This window comes from Oculina patagonica, chromosome 12 (assembly GCF_052425735.1).
Source record: "Oculina patagonica isolate OP01 chromosome 12, crgOcupat, whole genome shotgun sequence".
In the NCBI taxonomy this organism is placed as follows: Eukaryota; Metazoa; Cnidaria; class Anthozoa; order Scleractinia; family Oculinidae; genus Oculina; species Oculina patagonica.
In genome coordinates this window covers 28,753,762-28,772,213 of record NC_135769.1, presented here as the reverse complement: position 1 = coordinate 28,772,213, position 18,452 = coordinate 28,753,762, and the positions used below count along the sequence as shown (strand labels likewise).

General features: G+C 37.4%; 1 protein-coding gene across 2 annotated transcripts; it reads left to right on the top strand.

Moving 5' to 3' along the window:
* Nucleotides 1–1,812: 1,812 nt before the first annotated feature.
* Nucleotides 1,813–18,367, top strand: LOC144631533 (transmembrane channel-like protein 7). Of its 2 annotated transcripts, none has more exons than XM_078489977.1 (18): nt 1,813–2,120; nt 3,369–3,819; nt 4,320–4,404; nt 4,816–4,897; nt 5,514–5,689; nt 6,379–6,527; nt 7,105–7,252; nt 7,710–7,865; nt 9,075–9,217; nt 11,431–11,545; nt 12,194–12,303; nt 13,834–13,935; nt 14,241–14,316; nt 15,142–15,281; nt 15,424–15,456; nt 16,106–16,228; nt 16,937–17,015; nt 17,960–18,367. In XM_078489977.1, exons 1-18 carry the CDS (start codon nt 1,991–1,993, stop codon nt 18,038–18,040), a joined length of 2,379 nt encoding a protein of 792 aa, XP_078346103.1. In that variant the 5' UTR covers nt 1,813–1,990; the 3' UTR covers nt 18,041–18,367. The 2 variants fall into 2 exon arrangements, with proteins under 2 accessions (XP_078346103.1, XP_078346104.1); XM_078489978.1 differs by lacking the exon at nt 1,813–2,120 and adding an exon at nt 2,159–2,649.
* Nucleotides 18,368–18,452: the final 85 nt, after the last annotated feature.

Sequence of the window (18,452 nt, the reverse complement as noted above, 5' to 3'; positions counted from 1 at the left end):
CTTGGCTCATTTAATTTGAATTTTTTACAGTAACAATTTCATAAAAGGAATAAAAACTTAGTATCGCGTTTTCCCGGCAAACATCAAATTGCAGTTAAGCTCGGTGTTAAAAGGTCTTACAAAATGGCAGAGTTGTTTTAATATTTAAAATTGACAAGCGCACACTTACTGCTAAAGTTCGGATTCTTACATGTTTTTTTCTCTCGTTATATGATAACTTTCCAGCATTTAACGCTGAAATATTTTCCAAATTTCGGTTATTTTCAACCGAACGTTGTGAGAATGAATGAACAGCAGACATGCATATGGCGACTGTCCGTGTTTGGGACTACAGCATGAGCTAGTTGTTTGCTGCTTGTTTGGAAGAGACAATGCCCTTGTACTCCTGGTTTGGCAGACATTTAGATGGCCAAGAAATGTTAAAAACGAAAAACAGGGATGCTAAATGTCCCTTATACTTTGGTAAATATTATGGCACCCTCCCCTTTCCTTGTTCTTTCGAATTAACCCTAGTTCAGTCCCTGAACGCCTTCTTACGCGCGCCTAGTTCCTCTTTCTCTATGCGCCTATAAAGGGCGCGCGGAAGAGAGAGTCAGTTCAGGGATTGGACTAATCAGGCTAATAGAACTCTCGCATGTGCCTTAGGCTCTCTCTACACTACCATGGGAGAAAAACGACATCACGCGTTTCAGAGTGTAATGACCCCTAAAAGATACCAGTGAGTTACCTCAAAGGGAAATGGAAAATTGCTAGATAAATCGGGAAGTTTGACAAAGTGGGGAGGAGGGGTGGTAAAATTGCACGCAGTTTTCGAAGCGGTGGAAAACGACTTGGCCCGGTTTAGTTCGAGTTTTTGCCGGAGGTTCGGGAAATCAAGTGTTCGAAAAATCGAAATTCCACTGTAGCTCCTGATATTTCTATATTTCTTCGCGTGCAATCCTTAGCGAAATCTTGACAGCTTGACAGTTAATATATATATATATTGGCGTTTTCCCCGGAACCCCCTAAGTGAAACCAAAATCTGGAATTTTACCCCTAAGGGAGACGACGATTACCCCCGTCATTGAGTCCCACCTTTTTTTGGTTCAGGCCGACTCTCGCAGTTTTTCATGTTCAGTTGACTGACTGTAGTTTCTCAAGTCCTAATTCTGTCAGATTCTGACTGACTCTACCCAAATACAAAAGAATTCCGTTATTAGCAGCTTCTGCAAAGGAAACTAGGGGTGCTTACCATTTAGCCAAAAACCTAGGAAATTTCTGTTGAAAGTCAAATGGAACAGCAATTGTTCATGTGTTCATATTTTTTCTCGGGACAGGATCTAGCTCGAACGTGCCAATTTTTACTCCCGGGTTTTTACTCGACTGCGAAATTCACTCGGTGCGTAGGTGGGAACAGTTACCTCAAAATAACCTTGTATTCTGTTTAAATCGCGTCTCATGGAACAGCTGACGGCGGTAAACAGCATCATCCCATCTTCTTCGACAAAAGTTTGTTTTCTACCTCGAAGTATTCAGCTATATCGACAGAAAACAAACTAATTTGGCGCTAGTTCGAGTGAGCGGGAAGGAACGCCTGGTAGAATAATGGTAAGCGAAATCTCATCCGGTTGGTCGGTATATTCGGAAAATCGCTTACCATTACGCAACGGTCGCACCAACCGGATTTTTCTTACAAATGGTAAGCACCCTAGATATCAAATTGCAGGAAAGCAAAATTGTGTTACTTGCGACCTCCTTAAAACCTGGAAACGAGATTGCTCTTCCGTGTAAAACCCAGTCCTTCTCAAACTCCATTGAACAAACTTCGTTTGACATTGCGAACTTTTGCTCGTTCCTCTGTGAGTGTTTTGCTGCATGAATTTATGGCCACCTTATATATCCCATTTAGATTGCTTATTTGATAGTCTAGCATCTCGTGGAATTTCAACAATCTGCAGATATTGAGAACAACGTTTATATCTAACGCCTGTCAACTATCGGACCCTTTGGTATGTCAGTGAATGAACAGCCTGTGGTCAGCCGTGAGCAAGGAATTTATCTCGACTTCGCCTCTAATACAGAGGAAAACGAAGAAAAACCAGCATCTAGCGATGGAATAGGACAAGATAACAAAAGTTTTGGTAAGCTGGCTCCTTTATTATTCATTAAACTTGCGTAAGATTTAATTATACGCATCGGATCGGAGGAAATGATATGGAATCAATTTCATCAGACCGTTGTTTGAACTCTATCTCGTATTTATATAAAGTCGAACTTTACAAGTAACTTAGTGATCTTTGAGCTTTATTTAGAGAAGTTATTTAACCGTTTTGTAGGTTTTTTAGTTTGTTATCGAGTATGCAATTCAAAGAACATATGGTAGCACATAAACTGCTACATCACACTGTGATTGTTTATAGCTAAAGTCAGATCAACTTATTATTATCCTGAAATAATTGGGATCGCGGAACATATTTCCATCTTATTTCCATATGTCAGAAATAGGTCGGAAACAATAGATGTTGTTATGGGAACTTGAAAATGTTTTAGTCGTAAAAGATTATGCAAATCGTTTTCGGTGACGTATTTGCTAAATTCTTGTTTGGTTCGATTCGCTCGCTAAAGCGAACGATCATCAACATTCGATTTAGCTAACATTTGAAGATCAAGGTAAGTTTATTTGTGGCCAAGCTAACCAGCATTCGTGAGCTAACCTTAAGCCTTTAAATACCGTGCCTGCCCTATCTTTTTGTTTCAAGTGTTGAGAAAAAAATGAAGGTGTCCCTAACTTTTGTGATCAAAATAATCTGAGGCTAGCGCTTTTGTCACGGAAAGTTCTGTTATACAAACACTCTTCACAGTTGCATAGAATAATCCTCTTGCAGCTTTTTTTACTAGTTAAAATTGCTCAAGCTTTACTACACTCTAATTTTTGTAGTTTCTTGGCTTTTAAGATTCCCCCAAAATGTGTTATAAACCAAACTAGACGTAACTACATGTACGTTCATAATTTTTCCCGAGGGAGCTGTCGAACTCATAATAAAGTTGGATTACGCATCTTTTATTATGGTGATAAGCTTATAAGTAATTTCTTTCCGAGCTGCTCTTTAGTAACCGCATAAATTTCCGAATGATAGCTTTTCATGCCAAGTTTTTTGGTTCTAATGGACTGGAGTTCATAAACGCGTGCATGCATGGTGTGATAAATTACAGTATTCATGAATACAAGTTTAATTTAATGTACAAGGTATTTTTTGTTAAGCGTGTGTTTTTTTTGGCGCGAAAGACTCTAACATAATATTTTATTAAGTTTATTGCAACACACACACGCACAAAAAAGACTACTTTTACTAAAACGTTGCTAACATATTTTAATTTCACTACAAAAGTTCCAGATGAGAGAGTTCAGAGCGGGAACCTTTTGAGAGTACCGTCCCAGGAGTCAATGGCTTCCACCGACACTTACAAGAGCAATGCCTCAAGCATGGTCCATGTCAGGCCCGCCCAGGAGGGGGCCAGTGCAGAGCATAGTGATGATGATCCATGGGAAGACGAAGATAATTTAGAAAAGAGCATGCCAAGCCACCATTTTCGCTCTGTTAGAGGTCTCCCATCAGAAAATGCTTTTAAGCAAGGTATGCGAAGGACTCTGAAACAGAGGACTAACAAGTCACGGGCATCTGTGAGAAGCTTGTCTTACGACGGTACAGATGATGCCTCTAGTGTCTATGAAGATGAAGTAATCCGTGATCTTTCACCAGAAGAGTTTGCTGAGTTGACAAAGAGGAGGAAGTCTATCAAGGAAATGCCGACATCAATCAGGAGAAAGCGTAGTCTCAGGTAGCTATGCATATGTTATTAGGTACCCTTCCCCGACCCATGAAAATTAAAGCCAGACCACGACTAATAAATATGAAAGGTTATTGTGATCGGAACAACCTAAAACGTTAAAATTTTTTCAAACATTTTGATAATTAATATGAGACAACGGAAAAATAAAAATCAAACTGGTTTGAATGATATGATAAATTTAAACCATAGCAAGGTTTTCAAAACATACTGGCGACTGCCGGAGTTCCGCCGGCTACTTGTTTATATGCCCCGGTTAGTCTGGACATAGCAATCAGCTCAGGACAAACAAGCTTGGTGTTATCACAGCTGCTTACTCTTCCTGTTGCTGACGCCTACTTCAGAACTTTTTGAAACCCCTGCCACATGCAGCAAATACACATTAATTTTCATTCATATTTTGTATATTTCTCTGGAGTTCTAAATGTTTTCTGATTTCTTTTACACTCTAATTGATGGCTAATCAATTAATCTTTTACATTTATATGAAGAGAGAATGTTGCTGAGTCAGCAGTCCGAAGAGGAAAGGTCAAGAGAATCAGTGCTTGGAAACATTTCAAGTTTACTATTGCCATGGTAATATTAATTACAGCGCATAAATCCTGTGTGAACTGTGGATAAGGAAAATTTAAGAATCTTTATAACATTATCAGTAGTTAAGCAGTTGCAAAGTCTTTAGAGGCCAATTTACATGGTACGATTTTGTTGCATGCGACATGCTTACGACAGGCCTACGACACGAATTGTGTCGTGTAAATCAAACCTACAACTCGCTTATGACTGTGGTAGGCATGTCGTAAGCTTGTCACATGAAACAAAATCGTACCGTGTAAATAATTAAAAGCATATATGAGAAAGCTTGACCCCTTGCCACAATTTCTTTGACTCCCCCTTTCTGAATGATCTGTATTCATGGTCCCCAATTAATTATTGTTACCTTGTATTCTGTAGAACAGAATTATATATTTTGCTATCATTCCATTTTAGGGCTGGCAGCATTTTAAAGATGGATTTAAGGAAATTCTTTATTCCATGGAGTTGTGGAGGAGTCATCTTAAATTAATTCATGGTCAGTACAGGTGTACTAGTGCTACTCAAATAGAAAATATGTCCTGCGTTTCTATCGAGTTATGGAAACAGGAGTGGAAGTTTGGGCGAATGAGAAATGCTGTGGGAACACGAGTCGATAGGCAAGTGTTTCCACAGCTCTTTCATGAGTGTTTCAAACTAAAATCATTCTGACCTGAAATTTAATGTAAACTACAACATTATTTATTCAACTGCTGGAGCGATCTGTGGTCATAGCTTAAAATATAAAAATGGTTTAAACAGATCTAAAAATTATAAAAAGGATACTCTAAATTTTCGATCGCCTTCTGCGGTCTTCTTCAGAGAATGATGGATTTTGCAAAGGGGGATTTACGCATCGCTAGTTGCTCCCCAGGGCGGGCAACGAACAATAACATCAATGCAACTTATTAGAATTCTGCGAACCTTGCAAAATCCATCATTCTCTGATGAAGACCACAGAAGGCGATCGAAAATTTAGAGTATCCTTTTTTTATTTTTAGATCTGTTTAAACCATTTTTATATTTTAAATTATTTATTCAATCAGTATTTATTTTTATTAATTCATATTTTTCCAACAAGCCAATCCCTTGTAATTCTGTTATTTTTTTGTCAGGTATGTTTGGATCAGGAGTGCTGTCATACTTTGTGTTGCTGCGTTGGTTGTTCCTTATTAACATCGTGATATTGTTGTTAACAATCTTCTTCCTGTTCATCCCACAAATCATCCATGATCAGAGCACTGAACACAACAATGCCTCCTTCACAGGGTGGGAGCTTCTCACTGGGGAGGTAAAACAGCACTATGTACATCTGATAAATTACTAGTTATAAGTATTGGCAAAATTACTGATAGAAGAGACTAAAATCTGGGAGTGTCTGCCTGATGTTAAGAACATTTTAGACAATTTCATATAATTTTTTTTTTCCCAGAGGGGCTGGGAATTAATGCAGCACACTTTTGGAAATACTGGAAGGGTGCATGTGCATGGGGGTTTAATGTGTTGTTCCAGAAATTATCCATACCCCTCCCACAGAAGGTTTATAGTTTGAATCCCCCCACCGCTCTGGAGTTCCAGTTATGTCCCATACTTTCCTTTAAACATTTTGGCTTTTGAGACCTCCCACTTCCTCGGAATTTCTAATGACTTTCCATGGGGTGTGTATAGATATTTTTTGGAACTGCACATTTTTATTTTATTATCTTATTATACTTTATTTTAATATTTTCCTTTTTTAAAAAGTGGGAATTCTGTAGACTGAGGTGTGTGTGTGTGTGTGTGTGTGTGTGTGTGTGTGTGTGTGTGTGTGTGTTTGGGTGTGTTTGGGTGGGGGGGGGGGAGGGGGGAGGTTGGGCTGTCTTGTCTGAAATTCCTTCCGTGGTAGGAGTATGGATATTTTCTGTAATCACACATTAAAGTTTAAAAGTTTTATGTGCTTGGATGCACATACAGTACTGGGCTTTTGATTGTTGGTTTTAGGGTTGGTTTACCACAACAGAACTGTACTATGGTTCCTACACCAATGAAAAAATTGATAACATTGATGGCTTGGAGTATAACATGCCTTTAGCTTACCTGTGTGTTGGAGGTGGCTATCTGTTGCTGTGTTTAGTCATGCTTGTGTACAGGTAACTACTGACAATATTCAATCAAGATTCTGGTTGAATATTAAATAACAAGGAATAACAGTGCTCAACCTTAGCAGCAATCAACTACAGTGTAGTCAAATACGAGTAAATAATTTCCAGTTTTGGCTAATGGAATGCTCTCAGTAGCTAGCCATGTTGGATACTAAAATTTTGAAGGCAAATTTCCTTGGTAACTGCAAAGCTGTGTGGTGATAAATTTAGTTCTAGTTCATATTGTGTGATTGTCCAGTTAAAAGTACAGTAGTTCTGAAAAGTACTGTTAACGTTTTTGGTGACTGATGTTTCAACAACCGGAGCAGAAGTCATCTTTAGAGTCAAGTGAAAAGTTGACAGTTGATGTTTGATTCATTAAAGCTGATTGACTGTTAAGTTTAGCCATGAGTTTATAGGCTCTTAGACCCCTGTTATAAGACTTGAGCAACTTCTTGTTATTGACTGTAAGACTTAATGTGAGTCTTGCAGCCAACAGATGATGTTTTAATTAATTATGTGAATTCACATAAAAATAGGACATGTAAAAAAAATTAATATATTTTTTTTTCACTCCAATGTGTAGCATGGCAAACTCCTACAGAGAGAATTACATATACTCAGGAGATGAATTTAGTTTCTACATTTCCAAAGCCTTTTGTTCATGGGATTATGGGATCACGGACAAGAGTGCAGCACTGTTGAAACAAAAGAGTATCTTCAATGAACTTCAGGTGGGTTTGTGTGTTGCTGTAACTTTTGTTAATACAGTCAAACTTCTCCTTAGGGACACCTCTACATTACAGACAGCTCACATGGTCCCAGAAAAACCAAACTTGATGTAATCTCCCCTGGGGGGGGGACTACCATATGAAAGGGACAGGGATGCTTGCCGTCTTGCGTAGGGGTATTAATTTCAGACTTTGGGTCTCGCTTGGGGTGTTCTGGGCAAAATGGCAATATTTTAAGCTGTCAGGGTCTCAAAAAAAAAAAACTCTTTTCAGAGACTATACAAATATAAAGTCTCTTTTCATTTTTGGGGTCTAACATAGCTTCAGCCACGCCCAGATTGGTCTCTTTTAAGGGTTATTTTCAAAATTCCGGTGAGCATCCCCGTCCCTTTATTATGGGATTACCCCCCCCCCCCCCGTAATCTAAAAGGAAAATAACTTTGAAAAACTTCTTTTTCAGGAGGCCATTGCTGAGCAGAGTTATTCAGTGGAACGTACATTGAGTGAGAAATGTAACATATACTGGCTTCGTATCCTCACAAACTTCACTGTCCTCGCACTAATGGCTGGCGCCACCTATCTCATCCAGTTCTCAGCAAGCCTGTCACTCTCATCAGTAAGCAAATCCTTTGTGATGCTATAAACTTTTTTATTAGTGCTGCGTGAAGTGGCAGATTACAATAGCTAGATTCCAATCAACTTAAATTAGCATCCCAACACTAATTTATAATAGGAGCCTCCTTGATTTTGGGTACTGCTACCGGTATTGATAAAGGAACACTGATACTTGGGTGTTAAAGGTGGGGAAAGGTAAATTCGTAACTTTGTGAAACAGCGAGACTGAACTGGTTTCTGGTGGCTTTTGATTAATTCCTTCCTCCACAACACTAATAATAATAATAATTATAATAATAATAATAATAATAATAATAATAATAATAATAATAATAATAATAATAATTTTTTTTGTAAAAATAATAATACTTTATTCAACAATCCTAAAAAATTACCTACGTATGTACAGTACTTCGTTAAAAAGAAAAAAGAAAACAAAATTCATACCTTTATAACTATTAAAAAGAAAGTCTCAATATTTCTTGAAATACAGTCCACGAAAATGTTTCTCTAAAAATGTTCCACTACTAATATATAAAAAAGAAAAGCTATATAAATTCTATTTATTAAGTATCATTCTCACTTCCTATATAATTACTTTTGAAATAATAATAATAATAATAATAATAATAATAATAATATACTATATACAAGGCTAAAAAGATTTTAACTCTTTTAGCCTTGTATATAGTATATATTTTATAAAGCGAACATTATGGACAATAATAATAATAATAATAACAATAACAATCTTTTATTAGGAAGCTCCATCACTAAAAGTGGTTTACATAGAGGTCCTAACACTAGATATATATTATATAATTAAAATCTATAAATTCGAGCTAAAACCGAAATACATAATTATATAAATATTAAAAAAAAAAACTTATGAATTATAAAAAGCAGAAAAAGACACTTCTTAAAAATTGGTAAACTTGCTGAGTTTCTTACAGTTCTAAGTCTTGCAAAAACATGTCACTGTGTTGTTCCAGGAAGTATCCATACCCTTCCCATGGAAGGTTTTTTGGTTTGAATTTTGAATCCCCCCACCCCTCTGAAAATTCCAGTTAAGCCCCATACTTTCCTTTGAAAATTTTGCATTTCTGAGACCCCTAGCCCCTTGGAATTTCCATTGACCTTATATCAGACGAGTATGGATATTATCTGGAACTGCACATTAAAAATGTATGATATATTTTGTTTTACTAAGGACACAGATGATGTAGTGAAGAAACTTGTGCTACCATTAGTGGTATCTGGCATCAACCTTGTTTTACCAATGGCCTTCCGCATTATTGCAAGTTTAGAAAGATACAGAAGTCCTCGAACTACTATTAACGTCAATTTGGCAAGGTACTGATCATGAGTTGAGTAAAGATATATGAAGCATATAGATTACAGACCTATCAATGTAACTGCAGCATTCATGCCCTTCACTTTTTGTTGTTGTTTTTGGTGACACACACCATTAATATTGCTACATGCACAGGGTATACATGTACAGTGGAACCTTTCCCTAGATGGACACCTCTATAATATGGACACCTCCGCACAGTTTATTTCACAAACGTCCAAAAGAGACCCGATTTCACGTACCTTATTGGAGTTACTAATTTTCGCGGGACTTAATTTTCTCGATTTTTAAAAAAATCGCGAAATTAAAGACCAGCGGAAAAAAGTTCTCGCGAAAATTAACGTCGCAAAATTTAAAATCCTTCTGTATAATGCGTTAAAATTAATCAGCGTTACCGTCAGTTTACTACACAATTATCTTGGTACAGTCGTCAAATTTGCTCTGCACTGTTACAAAGGAACATGTCAAACTGTTTTCAATTTCGTTTTGTTAGGTTTTTCTTCAGTGCTACTAAAAACTATTGCCATGGAAATTAAAATCAGTACATTTTCCCAATTCTAAGAATAACTGTTTGTTAATGCAGGCCAGTATTTTGACAATTTTCGCGAAATTTAGTTCTTTTTAATGTATTCTTTAAGGGCAAATCAGGAAATTTAAGTCCCGCGAAATATGCCCGTTTCATTTTCGCGAAATTAAGTTACCGCAAAAATTAGTAACAATAAGGTAAAAATAAACTCTACCCGAGTTTGTAACAATTATAATCATCTTCCCTGTCCCTTTGGTGTCTGTATTAATGTGGCTAAAAACAGTTTTCCGATCTTTGGAGTATGTATCCTATATATTGTTCTCACGCCCAAACCGTTGCACTAGACGTGCTCAAATTTGGCAGTTTGCAAGATCAGCTACTGCATTTGTAAAAGGCCATATATTTAAAAATAAATTCTTACTTTTTTCCCAGGCTTGGGGGAATAAAACTTGTAAAAGATATCACATCGAGGTTCAGGAATAAATTTAAATCATTTCTTTTGTTTTATTCCCCCAAGCCTCGGAGCCAAGTTAGAATATTAATATATCGGAATTGGCCTATTGTTTGCGTGCCACATAAGACCATGTTGCATTACCATGGCAACCCAGCTAATCTAAAATCAACCAAAAAAATTAAATTCCGCTTAATTTCAGAAAATTCTGTCATTAGATTTTTTTCTTTCTTTGTGTACAACAAACTTGGAAAAATTCTTAGATTTTACACTGAAGTAGTAAAGTTTTAACAGAGGGAATTTTTATTTTTCACAGGTTTATGTTTTATTGTAATGTCCTAGAATGTTTAAAAATTCAAATTTTTTTGTTATGGACAGTTTTTTTGCTTTCTTAAATACAACCTTGCAAAATTTCTTAAAATTTCAATGACCGGTTCATTAGAAATCGTGCCTTTCTGAAGACAATAAAACGCGTGATCGCAGCTTTTTGATTAACTGCGCATGCACAGCATTTAAATATTGTTTGTCTTAATGCTGTGAGCACGCATGCTCAAACTTAAATCCAGAGTTTGCACGTTAACTATGTTCAGCCACACATCACAGTACAACTTACTAGTTAGATGTCCTGAACAGTATTACCTTATTACATGAAATTTTCGCGACACTTTAATTTCGCGAATTTCACGATTCTAAAAAAATCGCGAAATTAAAGTGACGCGAACAATAAGTGTCACGAACATAACATGACGCGAATATTAAGTGACTCGCGTATGTCAATAATCAAGAAAGAATAACTTTAGTACCACTGGAGGAAGGAAATTTCAATGTAAATGGATGTTGTCGTCAATTGACTCACTTGTAGACATTGTGAGAACTGCTCTGTTGTTGCTATTGCCGAGATTTAGTCCCGCCCTGCGTTTTTGTTACTTTTGACGTTACTGTTTCTTCGATGAAGTCGTTTTCTATTATTTTCAAAGGCATATCAAATAATATTGCCAAGAAAATGTAAATTGCTTCTTACTCAAAAATGCGAAATTTAAGTGATTCAAAATACAAAATTTTCGGAAAATCGCGAAATTTAAGTTTCGCTAAATATGCGCACCTCAAAATCGCGAAATTAACGTGTCGCGAAAATTTCATGTAATAAGGTACATTATGTAAGACAGCCTCAAATCCTGGTTGCCATTATCTCCCTTTCTGTGATTGTAATCAACATGTTTTTTTTTTCATAACAGAACCACATTAATGATGTTAACAACAGTGATAATGGTCATTGTTTTACTGTTTGTGGACATTCAGCGATGTCGTCGTGGAAAGGTGCTGTTAGGCTCTGATGACGCCTGTGAAGCAGTAAGCAATAAAATAATTATAATTTCTAATAGGAAAATTGTTTTTTGTGGGGAGGGGGGGGGGGGCTGAGCATAACATGTGTATTGAGTAGATTGTTAAGGCCTGGTAATACGGGCAACATTTTTGTTCAACTTGTCTCGCAACATTGTTGCATTGCAAGTTGAACGAGTTGTTTCCCGTATTACTGCCGCGCGCTCAACTTGCCTCGCAACAAATTTCGATGTTGCAAGTTGCAGCAACATGTTGCACAAAGTAGAACCGAGTTCTACTTTTTGCAACAATTTTTTTCGACTTGCAACACCAAAAGTTGTTGCGAGACAAGTTGAGCGTGCGGTAGTAATACGGGCAACAACACGTTCAACTTGCAATGTCGCGAGACAAGTTGAACAAAAATGTTGCCCATATTACCGGGCCTTTAAGCACAATATAATTTTACAGGTCTACCACCTATTTTGTTGTTAATATTTACTGAAAAACTAGACAATTAACAAGAGAAGGGAATTAACAGTCTGTCAGGCATTCTTCCAATGCTACATGGTCCATTGCTTTTACATGTATGAACTTAATTTTGGACATAGTTTAATTGTAATAGTGTGCACAACATTTTCATTATTTTAATAATAATTTTTTGTGTATTTATTTTTTAAGGAAATTGCCAAGTGCTGGGAAAACTATGTTGGATATGCATTCTATAGACTTGTCATTGTGGACTTTGTTTTCCTCTTGCTGTCAACCTTCTTTGGTGAATTTGTCCGTAGGTATGTGACTTTCTTGCTTTGCATATATTCTGATATTACAATAAAAGCTCTATAGAGCACAACCTGACTTTAATAAGCCCACAACCTTCACTTGATTTTTTGCTTTTTATTAAGGCTCTCACATCATTCTGTATTAATGTGATCAGTTGACTAAGGATTTTAAATAGGTGGCCCTCTCTGTTAGGCGATACATACATACATACTTTATTTGAAAAACAAAGGTCTATAAAGATGGCAGCCTAGGGCTGATGTGGACCTTTAAACTTATTTACAGATAAAAAATAGGAAATAACTTATACAGTTCTTTATATTCTTTAAAATTTCATAACATTACAACCCTGTGTTGATTAAAATAGGCAGCCCCCTCTGTAGCTCCCCCCCCCCCCCTGAACTCGAGATTGAGCAGTCTGAGTTTAAGTCCTGGCCAGGGTCATTGTTTTATGTACTTAAGCAAACACTTTACTCTCGCAGTGCCTGACTCTCCACCCAGGTGTATATATAATAGAGACCTTCAGAATATGAGTATGACTTTTCAACTTTTGTTCTTATGCTTTCAATTACCACATGTATTTCACTCCAATCTTGTACCAATAGTCTCCTTTTCAACTGGTGTGCAACAGGGAGGAGTGAGGGCACTGGGAATGTAACTGGACTGAAATTCGAAAGTTGTACTCGATCTCGCACTTATACTCTGATCAAGTATTGCCAATGTGCGAGCCAGCGAGCCATTTCGGTTAGCCTAAATAGCACATTGTTAGCCTAAATAGCACTTCGGTTAGCCTAGTAAATAGCACTCTGGTTAGCCTACAGTTAGCTTAGGTAGCTTGCGGTTAGCCTTTTATTGGGATTAATTAGGGATTTCTGGCTCGCATGCCTCGCGAGTCATGCGAGCCATTCAGGTTAGCCTAAATACCACATTGGTTAGCCTACATAGCACTTCGGTTAGCCTAAATAGTACTCTGGTTAGCCTACAGTTAGTTTAGGTAGCTTGCGGTTAGCCTTTTATTGGGATTTGGGATTTCTGGCTCGCATGGCTCGCATGGCTCGCACATTGTCCTAACTCACGCTTATCTGAAGGTCCCTGTTGTCAGGGCTTTCAAAACAAGGCGGCAAGTGCCAAAGTTCTGCCAGCTGCTTGATTGTAACTGCTGGTTACTCAGGTCATAGCAATCAGCTCGAGACAAACAAGTCATGTATTGTCACAGTTGCCTACTCTTCCAATTGCTGCTGCCTACTTCAAAACATTTTGAAACCCCTAAATTGAACCAGCAAATTACCCATAATGCTGTGGAAAACCCTGCAATGGACAAGCATCCCATTCAGGGGAAAATAGAAAATTAATACTCCTAGTTACTTCAGTTGCTACAAAAAATGGAGATAAATGCTGGCTGAACGGGCTACTAGGCTCATATACAAACTTAGCCTTTAGCTTAGTTTCTTACCTCCCTCAAAATTCCTTTATCAGGAACTTTGTAGATGAGGATAATCCAATGAATGATCACATGAATTTTTCTCCGTTCTTAATTGTAGGATTCTTGCTGTAAATGTTCAGTGTTGCAAGACAATTGGCCCTCCTGGGTTTGACATTTCAAGGAATGTAATTGACCTGGTATATTCACAGTGCTTATGTTGGTAAGAATTACGTATCTGCTGCTTCATTTATTCCTTTCTTTCAACCTGCGATGATCATCTTTCTCCTTACTCGCCCCATACATCACATATTGTTATAACTAAAGGCAGTCAGGCAATAAGAGCTAAGTCTTTTCGTTTATATGATTTACCACAAAATTGAGCTTAGCACTTAGTCTAATGAACTTTTAATCTTGAAAACAATGTTTGATACATCGAAACGTTGATTCACGTTTTTATTAATTTTTCTTCTATCACTTATAAATAAGCAGGTTTTTAATTTCATTTTATTTTTTCTCTGAATTTAGGATTGGTACATTCTACAGCCCCATGTTGCCTCTAATTCAAGTTATAAAGCTGTTCATTTTGTTTTATGTGAAAAAGGTATGTGGTCAAACTCAATAGTATGTACTGTTTATATAGAAAAAAAAAAAAAAAAAAAAAAAACAAACACAAGTAGTTTATGTGAATGTTGTGTGAACTATCAAAATGTAGTTTGAAAATCATTTAATATGAAGTCTAACCCCTAAAATGTTTTTTTTTTATAAGTGTTACAAAACCTACTTCAGCCAACTTCAGAATTTGTTAAGATTGATACTTTTTTTTTTCTGGTGGGTTTTCAAAAAAAGAAGGGGACATGTGGTCAAGTAGTTTTAGGGCTCAAGAGCATTTGGTTCATTGTTGTTAGTTCATCAAGTTTTTATCATGGTTTTTAATTAATGTTGTTAAATAAAACAAAAGTCAAGTTTTATTCTGTAGTTCTCCCCCAATGACTTATAATTAATAAATAAATATTGTTAACTTCAGACATGAAAAAGAACTTTTGATCACTATCTTGCAGCCAGTCAAATTCAAGCACACTTTATGCCATAGTTATAGTAATACTGTAAGTTATAATAATGATAACGATGACGATGACGATGATGATGATAATGATGACATTAACGTTTTACCAGAACGCCTACACCACAAAGTAGTTTACAGAAGGGTCCTCAATTAAGATAAAATTAAATGCTTTTCAAACACTTTGCTAAATTATAATTATTTAAGTAACTCACATCAACATAAGAATAAATAACGAAGGAGATAAATTTAAAATATATAGTGCTAATTAAAATATGTGCTAGCTTTCTTATTTACTTGCTAATTTTTTTGTGGAAAACAAGTCACATATTATTGTATCACTAACGTTTCTTCTTTTCACTGTAGACAAGTGTGATTATGAACTGCCGTCCATCTATGAGGCCATTCAGAGCATCCAGGATGAACTTGTTGTTCCTGTTTTTGCTGGGTGTGTCTTTTGCTCTGTCTCTGGTGGTCATTGGATATACCATCATGTCAGCAGATGTGTGAGTAAATGTGTCGTGATAAAATTTATAACTAAACTTTACTATAACCAGACCTCTACCTCCACACATATTTGCATTAACACTGAATTTATTCTGTAGTTTGTAGCATACATTTAATACCTATTACATTTCCTTTGTACAGAACATTTCCTTCAGTACTGTGCGGTCCTTTCAAGTAAGTCATTTGAACAACTTGATATTATCCAAGTGTAAGGGGGGAATAAGCTTTGTAAAACTTGATAATGCAATTTTGAAAAAAACAGGGCTTAGTATATATAATAGATAGTCAATAATAGTCAAGCCTAAAAGCGGAGCTCACCATTTGTATGACCATGGACAAGAAAAAACTGGATCTTGAGCCCGTGATCCAATGGAAAGCGAATATCTGGTCAGCGGTTAACTCAAGAAATATTGTCGCCATGTTTGAGCAATGTACATACATGTCTGCAAGCCATGCTGCTAGCCACGATGACCATGAAAAATCAAATGCATGGAGCTTAGACTACGAGCAGTCCCTATTTTTTCGCAGAGTCCGTCGAGCTTGAAGCGAATTTTTTTTCGAAGAGTTCGTTTTTTTTTCGCTTCTCGCCTTGCCCCGCCTCCTCCCCCCGCGCGTAATTTTTTTCGCTATAAGCTCGACGAACACTTCGAAAAAAAATTTCGCTTCAAGCTCGACGGACTCTGCGAAAAAATAGAGACTGCTCGTAGTCTACATGGAGCTCCGCTCTGCGGCCCACTGGGGAGCTCCGCTAAAAAGTCTAAATTTTCTGCATTTCACTATACTTTAGTACTGACGTTATTGCTTGAATTGTTATTTTGTGTAGAGGCAAAGATTTCATGTACCAAGTTATCTCCGAAACGACGGATACATTTCCTAAGTGGTTACGATCAACCATTGGTTACCTGTCCTCAGCAAGCTTCATCACCATGTTGTTCTGCATTCTTGGGTGAGAGTTTATTCTCGTGAGATTTGGGGTGCATGTTTTCATTAGATAGAGTTCTTTGGAAAAGTGAAAGTGTATCTGTTGTGGTTCAATTTTATCCTTGGTTTAAATTTTATTTTCCTTTGTTTTCCCAGGGGGGTACTCCGGGATCCAAGTGACGGGGATGTGCGAAGGATTTTTTGGGGGTCGAAATTTTCGATTCCGGGATTTTTTTGGGTAGGAGAATTTGGCAGGTATTTTTTTGGGTGACTTGATTTAAATAGGGGATTTTTTTGGGTATTAAAATCAAACTTTAGTGCCTTGGCGCGGCCTTGGCAATTTAGGGGTAATTTGACTAGGGATTTTTTTGGGCGTTTTTTTTGGTCCAGGGATTTTTTGGGGTAATGTCAGGAGACTTAGGGATTTTTTTGGGTCCTGAGTTTTGCCTCCATTCGATCATCCCCGTCACTTTGATCCCGGAGTACCCCCCTGGGTTTGTTTTAAACTCATTATCATGCATTTCCATACCCAAAAACAAAGGAAAATAAAATTTGAACCAAGGATAAAATTGAACCACAACATATCCACTCAGAGTAAGAAAAGTAATGATGTACAAGAATTTTTTGGTTAACTTAATAAAAGGCCCAAAAAGTTTTTACTTGCACTGTCTACTTGATGTATATCTATGAAACATTCCTAAAGAGATGGTACTTAATTTTCTTAAATCTACAGGATTATTGTCTACTATCACAAAATGCTGAAAGACTCAAATGAAAAGAAGATCAAACTATTGAAAGAACAGATTTCTCTGGTAAGTATGGTACAACCTTAATAGCTAGTGTAAGGACTCTGAGCATGTTATTTAATTGGCAAGGCACATTACTCTCAAGTATTTGACTTTCACCTGAAACCATGGAACTATGATAGGTTTTCTCAATCAGTGAAAAAGGTTACCGTATTTACTCGAATAAGCGCCGCGGCGCTTATTAAATTTTTTGCACCTCAAGTGCGGCGCTTATTCAAGGGTGGCGCTTATTTAAAATTAAGACGGCACAAAGAATCTAATTTTTCGACAGTTATTAAAAAATAGCGTCTTTTGACTGTCAGTATTCGTCTCTTTGTTAAGAGAGAAGTAGCCCTAGCTGTCCTGGCCTTTACGGCATTTACAGAAATACGTAGTGGGTGAGCGTTAAAATAATCAAAACATTTCTTTTGATGAAAAGAAATGTCCAATTTTGTTTTAGAGTTGCTCTGTAGTGCTTTTTTAAGTTAAACTGAATTCCTTGAGTAAGCGCCGCATCGGAACTGCGGCGCTTATTCGGGGGCGGCGTTTATAAACTTTTTTGTCCCAAATGCGGCGCTTATTCGAGGGAGGCGCTTATTCGGGGGCGGCGCTTATTCGAGTAAATACGGTAAGTCTGTGACTCTGTCAGGCGGGATCAGACCTTATAACGGATTCAGTAGTGTTAACTGACATGGAGTATTTCTACTCCCCCCTGGATGGGATGCTAGTCCATCACAGGGTTACCCCACACCTTTAAATTCGCCAGTTCCCATTTGTATACCTGAGTGGAAAAAAGCACTAGCTGTAAGAGTAAAGTGTCTTGCCCAAAAACACAACACAGTTAACCCAGCCAGGGCTTGAACCTGGACCACTTGATCTGGAGTCCAGCGCGCTAACCATTAGGCCACCTTAAGGAAAATTGATTATAAGCTGCACCTTTAACATAAGTATTCATTCCTGTTTGTTTTCAGGCTGGACGTGACAAACTGTATTTGATAAAGAGAATCAAACAGGGGATGACCATGCAAGTGGATCCTAACATTGTAGAATAATTGTGCACTAATGGGGGGGGGGGGGGTGAGTTAGGACACAGTTTGAGCCAGTGAGCCATACATGCTAGAAATCTCAAATCCCAATGAAAGGCTAACCACAAGATACCATTTAACTAACTGTAGGCTAACTAGAGTGCTATATAGGCTAACTGGAATCATTATGGTAATTTATCCTCACTGCATACCCCATTACCACATCACAGAAGACTAAGTTATGGGAGGAGTCCGCGACTTCTGTGACACTTAGGGTATACAGCAGGCAACAAGGGTAGCACTGTCAACGGGCACTAGGGGAGGAGGGTCGGGCAACAAAATCTTACTCCTTTGGAACATAAAAAGGAAAACAATAACAAGGCCCAAAACACAGCACGGCCAGAGCATGAACACAGGCTGTATGTGTTTATAAGGTATG

What these genes read in the sequence shown, in the direction of transcription:
- LOC144631533 (XM_078489977.1), top strand. Translation starts at nt 1,991, where the DNA reads ATGTCAGTGAATGAACAGCCTGTGGTCAGCCGTGAGCAAGGAATTTAT. An exon ending in TCAAGTTTACTATTGCCATG is followed by an intron (nt 4,405 to 4,815) that starts GTAATATTAATT and finishes ATTCCATTTTAG; the next exon opens with GGCTGGCAGCATTTTAAAGA. An exon ending in TTTGGTGAATTTGTCCGTAG is followed by an intron (nt 12,304 to 13,833) that starts GTATGTGACTTT and finishes TCTTAATTGTAG; the next exon opens with GATTCTTGCTGTAAATGTTC.